The 17,252-nt window shown below is 39.7% G+C and overlaps 1 protein-coding gene across 2 annotated transcripts in view; it reads right to left on the reverse strand.

Moving 5' to 3' along the window:
* ugp2b (UDP-glucose pyrophosphorylase 2b) overlaps nucleotides 1–17,252 on the reverse strand; it is a 42,074-nt gene that overhangs the window by 13,966 nt on the left and 10,856 nt on the right. For both annotated transcript variants that reach the window (XM_082556805.1, XM_082556804.1), the window contains exons 4-5: nucleotides 7,028–7,213; nucleotides 2,517–2,650 (exon numbers count right to left, since the gene is read on the reverse strand). In XM_082556805.1, the coding sequence (XP_082412931.1) occupies nucleotides 2,517–2,650; nucleotides 7,028–7,213 (320 nt within the window). The remainder of the gene's footprint in view (nucleotides 1–2,516; nucleotides 2,651–7,027; nucleotides 7,214–17,252) is intronic.

Here is a 17,252-nt window from a genome sequence, read left to right on the forward strand (position 1 = left end):
ATGGACAAGGAAAGAAGTCACTTCATGTATTCAACCATCTCATTGGGCAGTTTGTCCTTTCTGACTTCTCTCCTGAGGGATACGCTGAACGTTTATGGGTTTAACACCCGGAATAAATTTGTTATGTGGCTAAAGAGAAAAAAAAGTGAAACCTAACCTGCATTTTTACATCAGCTTGACGACTCCTCTGGTTTCTGGTGCTCAGGCACGATTAAACCAGACATTCAAGAGGTACTCACGCTGTCTAGGAAAACTACATCTAACAAATCCAATGTTTACATGACAGCTGATTTTGTCTTCCTGAAGACACTGAAGAAGGAATGATCATGGAAAGAAAAACCTAGAGCTTTGTTCAAAGGGACACCCAGTTATTATTTTAAGGCTTAATAGGAGCTTTAGTAAAAGTAAAGAAAACCATGGACCAACACACACAGTTAAAATCCCTACTGCTTTGGGGAAGTGGACAGATTTCTTTTTTAAGAATTCAGTTTCACTTCAAAGTAAGTGGATTAGATGCCCTATATGGATAAAATAGCTACGCATGCCATGAATCTCGTGAAACGTGGTTTCTGTGCTGATGTTAATGTCAGAGGAGATCTGGAACTCAGTTATTCATTCAGCTGTGACTTTCACATGTGTGCCATAACTTTACGTGGTCTGCCGCTGAGTTGCTGCTGTTCCTAAACATGCCCACTTTGCAATAATGCCACTTACAGCACTAACAGTTGATTGTGAAATATCTACGAGGGAAGAAATTTCACAACTGACTTGTAGCAACAAATGCATCCTGTTACAGCACCACGCTCTGATTCAATGAATTCTTTAGAACAACCGATATTTCTGAAGACGGCCTGCATGGCTAGGTGCTTGAACTTATACAGATAGTGCAATGCAACTGCAAGAAAACAGAATTCAAACTGTTTATCACTCTTACCAATTTGAGTTTTATTAAACATGAGACAACCTTATTTAGCCTGAAAGTGAAACTCTTGAGGTAAAGAATCTCTTTTTCTGGCTGACACAGGCACCATTAACCTGGCAACGCAACTCCCAGACAAAAGCCGTACACTCTGGGAGAACAGAAACTCCACACTAAAGGGCCCTACCCTGTTCTGTACCCTGCACCTTCTTGTTGCAGGGCAACAGTGCTAACCATTGATCTAAAATGTGATTTAAAATGTAAAAATGTAAAAAAATAAAAAATAAAAAAGAAAGCTAATTTGTTACTAGTATCCAAGCTAGTGAGCAACTAGTGCATGGTGAATGTAGGTACGTTAGTATGCACAGCACATTTCTGAGAATGCATTTTACAAAGCTTTAACACAAGTGGCAGAACAGGCTAGCTGTACGTCTCAAGGTATGCATTTAGAGCAAACCTGATTTTCCAGCTCTGTGCATGACATGGATTCAGTTAAATACTGTATAACAGGGGTGTCGAACTCCAGGCCTCGAGGGCCGGTGTCCTGTGCGTTTTAGATATCACTCTGGGTCAACACACCTGAATCAAATCACTAGTTCATTACCAGGCTTCTGGAGAACTTCAAGACATGTTGAGGAGGTCATTTAGCCATTTAAATCAGCTGTGTTGGATCAAGGACACATCTAAAACCTGCAGGACACCGGCCCTCGAGGCCTGGAGTTCGACACCTGTGCTGTATAAGAAGAGGAACTGGGATAGAGGTCAGCTGCAAACCAGTTCTTATAGGAAGCAGTTACTATATGCGGGCTAACGCACCTTCAGTGAAACCTCGTACCCTAGATGAGGTTTATCAGTTGCATGTGTAGAACAGTATCAGCTGGGCCATCAGCTGACTCCATGCTCGAGTCTAAAGCTTTATTTAAGTGACTATAAGAAGTTCTGGGTTTGTTGGGTATATAAAGCAAACAGTTTTTTCCCTTCATTAAGTGTAACACCAGATAACGCGACTCTGAAGCTGAATTTAAATCTCTTTTTATGAATTACTGTCACGCCCTAGGTCACAGACTTTCCTTTGTTCTCCTGTTGATTGACATTTAAACCATTCAACCACTTTTTCCTCTGCTGACATTAAATCCTCCAGCTTCCGTCCCAAAGTGCTTTGTAGTGTAACTCCTTGAGGTACACAAAACATACAAGCTTTAAATAATTCAAGCGAAATGGTAAAAAGCAAGTTCCACTCCCTGACAAACTGGAGACACCAGGGCGTTAAATATTAAAAGCCTTTTCCATACATTGCATGACACCTCCTGTCTGTTCTTGACAGTCTGAGCTCAGAAGCCGGAGCGTCACTCAGGAGTTCGTTTTAGGGGAAAATGAGTTCATTCAGGAGATTTAATACTGCTAACTTCTTAAAACAAATTGAGATTTCTGTGTATTTGTCTTACACAATTCAATATTCCTTTAATATTTGACAGAAAAATGGACTCTTATTCCCTTTGGCACTGGTTCATATACAGCATATCTAACTGTGTCAGGGAGTGTTTGCTGGGCTCACTGTTACTCAATAGGACATTGTTTTACGATCGTGCTCCCTCACCTGCTTTGGTTAAAGGTGTGTATCTTGACCCGGTGGTGTGTGTACTTCTGCAGGATTTTCTTTGTGTCTTCATCTGTGTTGAAAGAGTTCATGAGGACCAGAGGTACGTCTGTGTTGTAAGTCTTGTTCAGGTGCTGTAGGGTGAAAAAACAAAGTATATAAATGCATTTATCCATATTTATCCAATAAAGAAAAAAGAGAAGTAGGCAGTAGACGGTCATCAAGTGTTTCTTAACAGTGTAAGGGCTCAACAGTGTTATAATCAGAGATGATGCTAACTCTCAAGGACCAACTCACATAGTAAAGATGCCTTTTAATTCAGGAAAATTGGTGGAAATGAACAAATATTTTTTGGATTCACCAAAACCGGCTGACTGGAGAGCTAATAATGGGTCTGAAGGAGGACTTTTGTGAAGGCAATGAAACACTCAAAGCATCTTTGCAGAAATTGATGGTCAGGTTGGGCCGTTTACCTCATCAACAACCAAACAACTTTGTGCTCTTGTGCAAGTAATGTGACCTGATCTGACACAGATAACGTTTTAAAAAGGAAACAACATAGACAAATAAATGAAAATCTCTATGCCACACTTCCGCATTCCATCCATTTATGTAAAGTATCCATCAAAACAAACCGGGAGCCAAATTTGGCGAGTCTGCCTTGTAGTGAGTGACACTGTTAGACACTTCTGCCACTGCCTTTTAAAGGCACGGTGAGCGTGCACTTGCTGGTACAACCCTCTCTTAGATGCTGTAGATCAGGGGTGCCCAATCCCGGTCCTCGAGAGCTACAGTCCTGCAGCTTTTAGATGCATCCTTGTTCCCACACACCCGAATCAAATGAATGGCTTGTTATCAGGCCTTTGCCAAACATGATGGCATGCTGAAGAGGTAATCAAACCATTTGATTCAGCTGTGTTGAAGTAGGGATGCATCTAAAAGCTGCAGGATAGTAGCTCTCGAGGACTGGGATTGGGCAGCCCTGCTGTAGATGCTTCAGTAGCGACACGACAGTTAACACAGTTTTACACAAAACTTTATGATCAATCTTTGCACATGTTTGAGGTTCTGATGCATTTGCAAGTTGTCAGAACAGGGGTCACACCAAATGTGAGACAACACCTGGAAGTGGTCAAGAGGTGCATAGAGCAACAGGCTTAAAGGAAAGATCAGCCAATCTTAAAACAGCTTTTCTCTGTGTTTTTAAGTCTGGATTTGAGGAAAGCACTTTGTATTCAAATTACTTTAAATTTAACTGCATATAAAACTTTTTCGCCACTGTTTTCAAGTCTGTGTTTAAATAGCTCTTCAAGTGTCGTTGTGACATTTGGAATTTGAAAATTCAACATTGCAAAAACATTTTGAATTTTCAGATCATCATAAGACAAAAGGAAAACTGGCCCACTCGCCTTCGTTTTCAACCAATAACTCTGTACCTTGACTGTGCGATTTGAATGAATACAAAGGATGTAAATTACACCCGAGTAGAATGGAAAGCAGTTTCTTTACTGCAATAACAGAAAATTAAAATGAGTAGAGGAGGCGGAGGATGAGACGCGGGCTGTGAATCAGTGGGGCTAAGATGATGTGAGGAATCAAATTTACTGCCTGTGACAGTTACAACGAACGAGTGGGCTTTTCTAAGCTAAAGTATGAACGTCATGTTTCCATTTATTAACCAGGATGGGTGTTGGCTGGTCATGAACTTCACACAGCTTCTAACGCACACAGATGTCTTGTTTCTGAGTTGTATAGATGGGTAAACTCCCTGTGTTTAACTTTGATACACCTTTAAATGTTACAATGATACATTAAATACACCTTTAAATGATGTGCCCTTCCTACTTATCACACACAAAGTGATTTTCTTTTCAGTATTTTGTCAGTGGGATCTGTTTCTAATTAATGCATCATCTATATATTTATAAAAATCTTCAGGAAAATGAATTGAAATTGATTTAACAGCTGAGTACAACAGTATTCTCATTAAACTCATCCCAATCTTTTAATTTAACATTTTCCTTATATGCAGTGGTCTATGCAAAGGTTAAATTACATCATGGTTTTTTATCAACACTGTCTGGAACCGAATTTCTGTGAGCAAATAATAAATCTCCACTTATGTGTATTAGACACAGGCTCCATTGAATCCTCAAAGCAAAAGAGATTGTGGTTGTCCTGCACCCCTCCCCAGAGGGACAATCAACACTAGAAATATGAACCATATGAGCCTAGCGTTGTGGTACTAGCAGTGAGATTCTGTTGTTACTGTAGCAAAGAAGCTTTTCTTGACTAAGTGTAGCCACAACTTTCATGGGTTTTGTTCAGTACTTGCATGAGATGAGCACATGAGCTGGTATTTATGAAGCCCTTTTCCACTCTTAGTGAGCACTCAAACCAATTCTACTACAAGCCACGTTTACAGTCATGTAATGCTTTATTCTACACACAATAAGCACTTTTTGGATCAATCCCACTCTGATGGATGTATCAAGGGAAACTTGAGGTTCAGTGTCTTGCCAAAGGAAGCTTCGATATTTTCACTGCAGGAGCCAGAAATCAATTAGTGGATGACCCGCTCTACCTCCAGAGCTGCTGTAGATATGCTGATCGTGTGTGTATTTGTTAACAAAGCCCTAATTGTTGTGAAATTGCATTATTATAACCTTTATTTCACCAGGACGTCTTCTACAAGAGAGACCTGACCCAGGCAGTAACTTTACAGGTTTACCCTCTTTCACACATCTTTAACTGAACTTGCTAACTTAACAAATCTGCTCTTGAGGGAGGCACTCAGGTGAAAGCTGTAAATCTTCAGCAGCCAGGCGGCGCCTGAGTCGGAGCTTTGTCCGACCTTGTTACGTCCGCTCTCAGTGAGAGGGTACATGCTTCAGCTCTAAATTAAACATGCATGATTCAGCGGGGTGGCTGAGAGGTGCGTTCTCCTGCAGGAGGGCCTGGTTAAGGGGGTCTGTGTGTGCGCGTGTGGGGGGGGGTATCCATTTTTCCCCCTTCTCAATAGGTCGATTCAGTCAGCATGTAATCTGACCAGACTGAGCAGAAAATGGAGAGCAGTGCCTCTGACACAGAGAGCAGTGTGCTGGGAGAAGAGGAGTGTCCCTGGAGGCTGTTATGAAACACTGAAACACTCCGGTAACGTACAGCTCCCAATTAAACTCAGTTATACAACACAATGAAAGACTTTAATATTACTCACAGTAGATTCCCTTACAATGGTCACAACTAACGCAAACCTTGTTTAGAAAATAACTTTTCTTCCTACATCCCCCTGAAAGGCCATTTGAACATGTGGTTTACTGTTTATTAAAATTACTGAACGATTAAGTGCTGCAGAAATAATGCAGGATCGGATCCAAATAATCACACCAACTCCTCTCCTCCAGCACACAGACATCTCTGTTTCCCGGCCAGTCGCCAGCACTGGCCGGCACCCTGAGATTTCACACTGAACCCCTTTCAGAAGCCCCTCAGCTCTGGTTCACAGAAGCACATGGCTGCATGAAGTCAGGCTTGTCTCTGGAGGATGATACGCATGCCGTGTAAGACTGGAAAAAGGCAGAGGTAAATCCAAACCCACCCCCATGAATCATTGGATTTTTTTGCCGTGCTCTATAGTAAAGTAAGAAACATCAAGACAACACAAACCCTCAATACACAGAGCAAATGTTTATATTACATCAGGCTACACATCACTTCCTACTCTGTCTACTCTGATGTCTGAGCCACATCATGAGTGCTGGTGTGGCTGCAGACAAGAAGGCAACACCCAGCTGTTCTCAAATCAGTGCCACACTAACAATTTCATATGAAAGAAGGAGCTCTCAGTAATTATCCACACTGATGGACTGAATCTGCAACTTTAGTAAGAAAGTTTTAAAATAACCAGTGTTGTCAAAAGTGTTCCTTCTGCCTCAACTGAACCACCATTTAATACCAAATTACATTTCTATGAATAGGTTCTTGTGCCTGAAAGTCACAACTGAGGTTTGACTTCAGGCTTTCCAGGAATACACATTGTTGCAACACTATTGTTACCGGTGTCAGGGCTGCCGTACAGCAAAATATTGCATTACTACAATGAGGGGCGGTCCTGGTAGATTTTCACTTCACAAAATAATAATTAAAATTGAACAAAATTGAACAAAAATCATCACTTTTAAATTTTACTAGCTGTTAGTGGGAATTATTATCATCTTCTTCATCTTATTTAAATGTTGATCTTTCAGTAATCTCAGCATTTTACGTGCTTCTGCACAGCAAACAAACAAATCAAATATTACACATCCACAAGGAAAATGTTAGTTAGTTCTTATTGTAAGACAACCTTAGTCTGCTATCACTTTACTGTTAAATGGTATTACATTGGCAATTAGCCTACATGCAATCCGTTTGTGAGGTAGTGTGGCTTCGTTGCTTGCTTATAAAAACACGTCTCACAAAATTTCTTTCATTCAAGGCTTTTAGAGTGGAGCTTTTAAGAGCTTTTGTACCTCTATCTGCTGCACAGTGAGGTCCAGGAAGGTGTTCTCGTTACGGACGCTGATCAGGCTCTTGGGGCCCTTACATCCCATGCTGGTACCCAGGCCTCCATTCAGCTTCACCACCACCAGTTTGTTCAAGCTGTTGGCCACATTGTCCGGCAGGCCTCGAGCGGCAATCTTATCATACGGCTGAATCTGGAGGAGAGAAAGGAGATGGCTGCGGGTCAGGAAAAAAAAAGCAAACAAACAAAAATAAAGCAAATAAATTCTTTTAATTCTGATTCTGAAAGTGCTTACAACTGCACAGCCTCTGCATCCCACTTCTCACAGATCACCTGTGACTGACCTACCTTTCTCGTTCTTTTACATTTTTCGGCTTTTGCAAGCAAACTGATAGTCTTAAGTTCTTTACAGAAGCAAAACAGGGACATTAACAGCTTTGAGCGTGGGCGGACTAATTACTAGCTGAGCAATGAAACGGGCTGACGCGATACAGAAATGTGAAAATGTCAGAAATTGTTAACTTGATCTGCAGCAAACAGACATTCTGCAACTGCTTCTCGAGCGAATGGTGCAGAAAATAGTCATTAACAAGGCTTGATACACGACACAGCAAGTTTATACATACAGTACACAGCAGTTCTGTTGATTTATTGGAGTATGGTGTGTAAATGTACATTAGAGGATCAGCAATGCAGCTCTCACATCAGCATATCTACCTAACTGCTGTCTCCCACAGATGATGATGATATAAATATATTGTGTCAGCTAGGAACACGTAAACCTGCAGTTCACCCCTTTTCCCACCATTATTTCTTCTCAACTTTAATCAAGAAGCTAAATAAGCTAAATTTTAACCATATGTCATGGTATTTTGATCCCGTCTGTGTTTAAGTCATGTTCTGTGCAGTTTTATCATGCGATTAATGCGTCAGCACTGATAAGGCCGGATGTCATCCTGCCTCCTCTTCCTGTTAAAATAACAGAGTAGCTGATCAGTGATAGTGGACAAACAGCAGACCTCATGCTGGAAACAGTCTCTCTGGTGTTTATCCCCTTTGCTCGCCACACACAGAGGATGAGGTTACAAAACACAACACACAAAAATGATGCAGCTGCTACCCGCTCTCCGTCCTTCACAGAGACGGGCATCGTAAAGGACAAATGGATGGCTGGAGGCGGTAAAATGTGTTTACTGACTTGCATTAAAGGAATGGAGATGATTATTGTGCATAACAGCGCAGACAGATGAAATCCCTGCAAGTATTGGGTATCAAAAAAGTCCAGGAGGGAAGGAAGAGAGGCTGTTGACGTGAGGTTATTTACAACGAGAGAAATGTTTTCAGCCGATTTCCCCATCCTATCCCTGTCCCCCCGGAGGGAAATGTCTCCCACACGCTGATGTTCATTTCCCTTTCTGGAGAAAACAGATGGGGGTTACTTTTACCTTTGACTCCTGCGTGTGTGTTGATCCCAGCTACAGCCAGTCAAGTTAAAACCCCATTTGTTGACCAGGGAACATCTCACTGACCACCGACTGAGAAATGTGCTGAATTTGCTCTTCACCATTTCCTCTAACTGAAAAGCTGCTGTCAGAGGCAGCGGTGAACACCTAAAGGAAATCTGCAGAGTATTATATCGACCGCAACGAGCCCACTGTTCGATTACAACTATGAGGGTGTCAGCAGGATTTGTCATGTTACACAGTTAAATTATGGTTTTCACGACATGTTAGCACGATTCGAAGGAGAAAGACATTTTCTCACTAAACTGAGATTACTAAGCACAGTGGAAGTCAAGTCAAGTCAAGTCAAGTTTATTTATAGAGCACATTTAAAAACAACCAAGGCTGACCAAAGTGCTGTACAGTAAATACAGATAAAAATACAATAGAACACAATTTCGTAATAACACCTCGCTGATAAAAATAAAATAAAAATATATAAAACAAATAAATTAAACCTTTCTAAAAGCCAATGAAAAGAGGTGAGTTTTAAGAGCGGTTTTAAAAGTTTCTAGGCTTTTGGAGAGTCTGACGTGAGGAGGTAAACTGTTCCACAGTCTGGGTGCAGCCACAGCAAACGCCCTCTCTCCCTTTGTCTTTAATTTATACCTGGGAACATCTAAAAGCATCAGGTCGGCTGACCTCAAAGATCTCCTGGGGCGATAAGTTCTAAGGAGTTCTGACAGGTAAGAAGGTGCAGTGCCATTTAAAACCTTAAAAGCCAGCAATAAGATTTTAAAATCAATCCTAAAGGCAACTGGGAGCCAGTGGAGAGAGCAGAGAACCGGAGTGATGTGGTCTCTTTTTTTTGAACCGGTCAACAGGCGAGCGGCAGCGTTCTGCACCAGTTGAAGGCGATGTAGACAGGAACGATCTAGGCCAGCATAGAGGGAATTGCAGTAGTCTAGCCGTGAAGTAATAAAAGCATGGACCACTCTTTCTAGATCGTTCCTGCAAAGGTAAGACTTGACTTTGGCTAAAATCCGCAAATGATAAAAAGATCCCTTAACTACAGAGCTGATTTGTTTATCAAGTTTAAAAGCATTGTCAAAAATAACACCAAGACTCTTAATGGAAGAAGTGCAATCGGAGGTTAGGGGTCCCAAAAAGTCAAGAGAGAAGTTGGGATCTTTAGGAAGCCCAAACACAATGACTTCAGTTTTGCTTTCATTAAGGTGTAAGAAGTTAAGAGTCATCCAAGTCTTAATGTCAGACAAGCAGGAGAGTAGCGGCTGCAAAGAAACATTGCAGTTCAACCTCAGAGGGAGGTAGATCTGAATATCATCGGCAAAGATGTGGAAGGACACATTATGTTTACGGAGCACATCGCCCAGAGGGAGCAAGTACAGAATAAACAACAGGGGGCCTAGTATGGACCCCTGAGGTACGCCACAGGTTAAAGGAGCTCTGGGAGATGACAGTTCACCAAGGTGAACAGAAAAACAACCAGAGTCAACAGTTAAAAGCAAATCATTAAAAACTCTCAGAAGGGCGGTTTCTGTGCTATGCCGAGCTCTAAAACCAGACTGGAACTTCTCATAGAGATTGTTATTGTCAAGAAATAGCTGGAGCTGCGTGAGGGCGGCTCGTTCCAGTACTTTAGACAGAAAAGGGAGGTTGGAAATGGGCCTATAGTTAGAGAGTAGGGATGGATCTAGATTAGGCTTTTTAAGGAGAGGTTGAACAACAGCGTGCTTGAAGGGTGTTGGAAAACAACCAGAACTGAGGCAGGCATTGATCAGGACCAGAAGGAAAGGTCCGACTGAGTCCAGAACCTGCTTCAGAAGCCGAGAGGGGATAGCATCGGTGGAACAGTTGGTAGTCTTAACCTTGCAGACTATTTCATGCAGCTGAGAGAGAGAGATTGGTTCGAACTGATTAAAGGCAGAATGGCACAAAGACAAAACACAGGGATTGGAAGGTGAAGATGGAATGACAGACTGCAGGGAGGAAATCTTGTTTACAAAGAACTTTAGAAAGTCATTACAGAGGGTGGCAGAAGGTGTGAGGCTGGTGGATGTGTAAGGATTTACAATGGAATTTAAAACACGAAACAGAGTCTGAGGTTTATGGACACTACTGCTAACCAGGTTTGATATGTAGGAGGACTTGGCCTCTTTAACGGCTTTCTGATAGGTTGAAAGAGAGTCTCTGAGGATATTAAAAGAAATGTGCAGCTTGTCCTTTTTCCATTTTCTCTCAGCACACCTACAGGTGCGCCTGAGAGCACGAACAGAGTCTGTAATCCAGGGTTCAGCGTGAGCTTTGGGACAGAGTGTTTTTAGGGGAGCGATGAGGTCCAAAATAGAAGTACATGTTGAGTTGAAAAGAGCAGTTAAATCTTCTGCACACAAGGAATCAATCCAGGAAGCGCAACTCTACTGTCACTAGGAGACAATATTAGGAGACAACAACTGGAAATATTTGTGGGGACAATCACTCGTCTTCCTTTTAGAAAAGGTTCAAAGAAAACAATACAAACATCCCCGGACATGAAATTACTTTCAGCTGTTACTGAGTCAGAGTTGTGCATTTTCCCATCAAGTAGTTTAAACATTTGTATTTTTCCATTCGCCCATCATTCAAAGTTTCTCTTTTTTTATACAAATTAAAACTCACCACTGCCATTTATGCATAAAGATATTCAAGATGTTCCAAGCCACAAACATCTTCTACAGAAAACAAACCTCAGGATCACAACAATGCACGAAATAATCCGCAACCTCATCTCATCTTTTACAAACCGCACGCACACAAAACAATATGACCTTTTACAACTCCAGTGCTGTGTGCCATCAAATCTCCCCACAGCACTGAGTCTGGCTTTTTTATCCAGCATTTTTATTACCGTCAGCAAATAATCTTGAAGATGAGATTTAAACGCTCAGCCCAAGGGGGGTACGCGGTGCAAAGTTCTCTAGTTTGTCCTTGTAGAAATGCTGAAAATGTTTCATACATGTGAATGTCCATGCTGGGAAGAGACTCAAGGGATAACAATTAAGGTGACAACCAGTCTATTTAGTTTATTCTTGAAAAAGAAAAAAGAAAAGAGAAAAAAGAAAAGAAAAGAGAAAAAAGAAAAAAGAAAAGAGAAAAGAAAAGAAAAGAAAAGAAAAAAGAAAAGAAAAAAGAAAAGAAAAGAAAAGAGAAAAAAGAAAAGAAAAGAAAAGAGAAAAAAGAAAAGAAAAGAAAAGAAAAGAGAAAAAAGAAAAGAAAAGAGAAGAAAAGAGAAAAAGAAAAGAAAAGAAAAGAGAAAAAAGAAAAGAAAAGAGAAGAAAAGAGAAAAAGAAAAGAAAAGAAAAGAGAAAAAAGAAAAGAAAAGAAAAGAAAAGAGAAAAAAGAAAAGAAAAGAAAAGAGAAGAAAAGAGAAAAAGGAAAAGAAAAGAAAAGAGAAAAAAGAAAAGAAAAGAAAAGAGAAAAGAGAAAAGAGAAAAGAGAAAAGAAAAGAAAAGAAACTTCCACAATTGCGTTGTTTTGTTTTTGGATGGCTTGTCTCTCTGTCATGTTTTTGCAAGTCCAGCATGTCTGAAGCGCTAATAATCACACCTCCAGGTTGGAGTGAACAGAAGTTTGCTAACCAGCACTGAAGAAGAAGATTTAATTCACTAAACTGCCACATTAATAAAGCTGAATAATAATGATATACACTTAGATACATTTATGTGTAATAGATGTAATAGATGTTCTTGCAATATATTGAGTATTGCAGTCAAGTGCTTCCTTTTGCTGTAGTTTTTAATAAACGTTAGCTAACTATGTGCCCTCTTATTTCAGTTTCTCTCTGTCTCGTATGCATATATCATCTCCACAGTCTCATTACAGTCTGTCACTGTCACGACTTTGATTTCATTTTATGTTCTCCGTTTCCAATTCTTGCCTCATCACTTTTCTCTCCCAAACCCTATCATCTCTCTGTCTCCGTCTTTCTTTATGGAATCCTTATCTTTCTGTGAAGCCACATCCTTTTGCTCCTTATTCCTATTTTCCTGCCCTACTCTCCATCTTTAATCTTCTCTCTCTGTGTCTGCAGCTTCTGAGATCGTTAAGGACAAAAAAAAAAAAAAGGAAAAAGCAGCTAAGAACTAAAGTAACATCATCATTTACTTATCATGTATAAAAACATATCACACAGAGACAAACCAAACTGGCTTATCCTGAGCTACTTCTATAGGGGAAAAAAGTATTTCTTAAGAAGTAGCCAAACTTGCAGAGTGGCGTAACTGCTGACAGTGAGAAACAGAGTTTGTAGTAAGAAAGATCAGGTTGTGTTCTTTGAGCTACTGTACCGAAAAACACTTTCCAGAGTTCTGTTTATTCCATTTATTTTGTGACACCTGATGAACATGAAAGCACGGATGAAACTACTGGAATTTTAAAAATGTTATAGAAAAATCACAGTTTAAACAGAGCTCATGAGTAGTAACCAATGTTTTAATAAATCCTTTGCAAGGTTTTGTTAATCCATTTATATATGGTTCATAAGCTAATAATAAATGGATAATAAAATTCCTGCACAAGATAAGTGCTCCAACTGTCCAACCAGTCAAAGATACTTTTAATTTTTTGGCTACCAAAAAGTGGTGATAATCAGAGTGATCTGCAATAGTTTGCATTAAAAATGCCACGCCTCCACACATCTTCTCCTACTTATCCAATTCAGGGACATATTGGAGGCTGGAGCATAGGGCAAGCTGCTGCTCTGATGCTGGGCTAACACAAAGAGACAGACAGCCATTCAGGCACAGCTTTACATCTACAGCCAATTCATCAGACATCTTTGTCTTTGGACTGCAGAAGTAAGCTGGAGAGAACGTGCAAACTCCACAAATAGTTTCATACTCAAGAAATCAGCATCAACACGGCACTAATCACTGCACCACCACGCTGCCCACCCATTAAAAATACAATAAAATAATATCAGATTCAAATGTGACTGAATCTGTTTGACTATACTTTTACTTTGGCGTGCAACAGTTGTTCACACAGGAAGTGAGCAACTTCTGAGATGCAGTTTGGGTAAATTATTTCATAACTTATGGCACAGATATGTGTGGGTGTACAACTATGCACTCTTTAAAATGAGTGCAGTGCTCCGTAACCTCAAAATGAGAGGAAACAACAGGAAGAGATTACTGTGGGTCGTTAATCCAACTATAAAGACAAAAAACAATATACCAATAATCCAATAATAACCAATAATACTAATCCTCTAAAACCCACCCTCAAATTAACAGAGGAATGATAGGACGGTTGACTTTTGAGAAGATTTCCTAACCTTCCTTCCTAGTTTAATAACAGTTTATGACTGATCTGTAAAACAGCAGTTAATGATTCACAAAACACTAATAAAAATAAAAAAAAATAAAAAAAATCATAAGTTACTACTTACAGCGCACTCAAAAAGAGTGGTACAGAAAGTAGAAGGAAGCTATAAATACTAAGTTTTCCAGGGTTTTTTTGTCAAACGCTAATTCATTTTATTCACACTGAAAATGTCTCATTATTTAAAATGATCATAGTTTGTGTCCACAAGTACAGATTTCAAAGAAATTACAAGGAGAAAGCAGGTGACAGGTGTGAACCTATGACGCACAAGAAAGTCTATAAAGGAAACACTTGGGAAGCTTCAGTAACTAATTCCTTTGTTATACCTGAGTGACTCGCTCTGAAATTCATCAAACTAATTTGGTGGAACAGGACAAGTGACTTTGCACGATTATGTGTGTCAGTCACACACAAGAAATGAGAAATAACTGTAGAAATGAACAGCAACACATTGACAAACTTTACCACAAACTTCACAAACAAAGCCCTATGAGAAACTGACACATGGCTTTCATAGCTGTGACAGACTGCAATGTTAGGAATGCACACATGTACGCTTCATGAGTCTCTTTAGGTATTTAAGCTGTGAGGCAGCTAATTTAAGCAAGCTGGTGTCGATGTGGTATAAATGAAAACAATCTGCACAAAATATTTTAGCTGTCCAAATCTGGCGAGTACGAGGAGTACAAAGATGTGGTAGGAGAGCAGGGTGTGACGCAGAGTGCGGATGTTGTGGTTTTCTGGTAAAGGGTGTAATCATTAGCTATGGTTACGTTCAAGACATATGGCTCTCCATTTTTACAGTTTAAACTAGACCTTCAATTTCTATACAAACTAGTGTTTATTATTAGTTTTGTAAATGGCTTAAGGTAAAAAAAGAAATAAAACAAGTCAAGACACATAATAGGACAAGCACATACTTACATGCAATTCTTCAGATGCTCATTGCTGCATCATAACCACTATTACTGAGAATATTTATTGCTCTTTGCACCCTTGCCTGCACACAACTATGTTTTTATGCCTTAGTGACATTTTAACAGCTAAAGGTACTTTTCACTGTTCCCTTTATTTCCCCAAGGGATTGTCACAGTGGATCTGCATATTTGAGTTGGGAAATTTCATACCGGATGCCCTTCCTGCCTATATATCCTGGCTTGGTGACAGTGTTATCCCAAAAAGTGATGCCCAATGTTTGCATTTACTGTTAACTTCCAGTATCCTTGTTTAATTTGGTAAATACACAGTAGACGACAGGACTTACAAAAAGGTTATAGAATAAAGAAACGAGCAGTTGTGCAAATACGCTTATGGCTAAATTATAAAGCAATCGAACTTTTTTTGCCTAAACACATTTATAGAGCTGCTATGCTATGTTTTGCAATTTTTCCTGCCCTCTTGGCCAGAACCTGGAAATGACCTATAATCTTTTCTGACAGATTATAGGTCAACAAGTCATTTACCAAAGTTCAAATACCAGTAATCCTTTTTTGGCACAACACCCTGCTAGGCCAAATGTGTCGAATTGAGGTGAACACGTTGCTGCTGACATTGATGCTTTTGTAAATGTGCATCTAATCCAATTAATCAATCATTTAAATTTTCTTTTTTCTTCCCGTGTGTTTCACAAGGTCTGCTGTGTTGCCTTAACATGTTTGTGCAATCTCATCTTACAGCTCAACAATTCATTACTGCAGTGTTTTCATTTCTGTTATTAGTCAGACTTTCCACTCCATCAAGAGAGAGAGAGAGAGAGAGAGAGAGATTAACTTCCACAGAGTTTCAAAGAGAACGCAGACTGAAAGCCAACTCTCAGACTCATCTGATTCTGCAGATCCATTTGCTCACTGGCTGCACTCAGGTGCTGCTCCTAACTGCTCAACAACAGCTCAACGAAAATGGAGTGTTTAAATTTCAAAGATCCCCCTTTTGAGATTAAACTGAACTTCAATCTTGCACTATTAAGTTAACGCAAAAACATGCAGCACTGGGGAAACTGGAGGGGAGCACTGAAGGCATCCATTGAAGGTCTACAAAGTGGGCTTTTTTTTTGGCGAAAGAGAAACAAACTCTAGACACCCTGACAGTTTCACACTTTGACTATGTAAAGTGACTGATGCACACTAGCGCCATGATGACGTCCTCTGGCTGGTGTGGTTGGTTGGTTTGTTTGGTTTCCTGCTAAGACGACAGTGTAGAGTTAGAGGTGTAAATGTTAACAAAAATGAACAGGTATTTTAAAGTCCCCTGTTAAAACCGTATGTGCTCAATAAAGGGCACTAGGTATAGTTAGATAGAAATTACCCATGTCATTGATCACAGAGTGGTAGAAAAGAGAAGCTGGCCAACTTCATTCATTCATTCATTTATTTGTTCATTTTCAGGCACAACAAATACCTATATTGAACATAAAATGCACAAAACAAAAAACAAAAATTGCCTGAAAAAGGAGTGGGACGAAGAAAACTTATTAAATCCCACCCCTATACTCACTCATCAACAAAAAAAACAAACTTCCCGCAGCTACGCCCATCATTGCATACAGACCCATCAACAGCCCCGGGCAGATACAAGCATCTAAACGGCAGCTCGCAAACAACAATTAGAGCCTTCATAACTGAATACAGAATATATAAATTATAAATTGCATTACCACAGGTAACAGGCAGTAATAACTACAAGTAACAAACACACATACATATACATACATATATATCTACACACACAAGTACATATATGTACATACATACGCACACTTTATTTTTTTTTGGAATCCATACCAGCAATGGTAAGAGAACAGACATTACAGAGCACACTAAAAACCATCATTGAGTATACTGTGACCAGACCAACTGTTTGTAGAGAAATTTAAATCTATGAATATTTTTGCATTGTTTCAATTGTAAACTCAGACTGTTCCAGATTTTCACACCACATACAGACACACAAAAACCTTTACTGGTTGTTCGAGTTCTGGGTAATTTGAATTCTCCAAAGCCTCTCACATTATAAACCTTTTCTCGAATTTCAAATCTAGTTTGTAAATTTGCCGGTAAAAGTTTAGTAAAAGCTTTATACAAAATTATGGATGTATTGTAATTAACCAGATCCTGGAATTTAAGTAACTTTGCCTGAAGAAAGAATTTGTGAGTATGATCTAGATAACCAGCCTTGTGAATAATACGCAGTGCTCGTTTCTGTACTGTGACTAATGGATTAGTTGTATTTTTATATGTGTTTCCCCACACTTCCACACAATATGTAAGATATGGAAGAACCAGAGTACAGTACAGAGTACGAAGTGCATCTTTATCAAGGTATGGTTTCACTTTGTTCAAAACTGCGAGGCTTCTGGAAATTTTGGTTTTTATGTGTCTGACGTGGGGTTTCCATGAAATTTTGTTA

This window comes from Aulonocara stuartgranti (assembly GCF_965226115.1).
Source record: "Aulonocara stuartgranti genome assembly, chromosome: 13".
In the NCBI taxonomy this organism is placed as follows: domain Eukaryota; kingdom Metazoa; phylum Chordata; class Actinopteri; order Cichliformes; family Cichlidae; genus Aulonocara; species Aulonocara stuartgranti.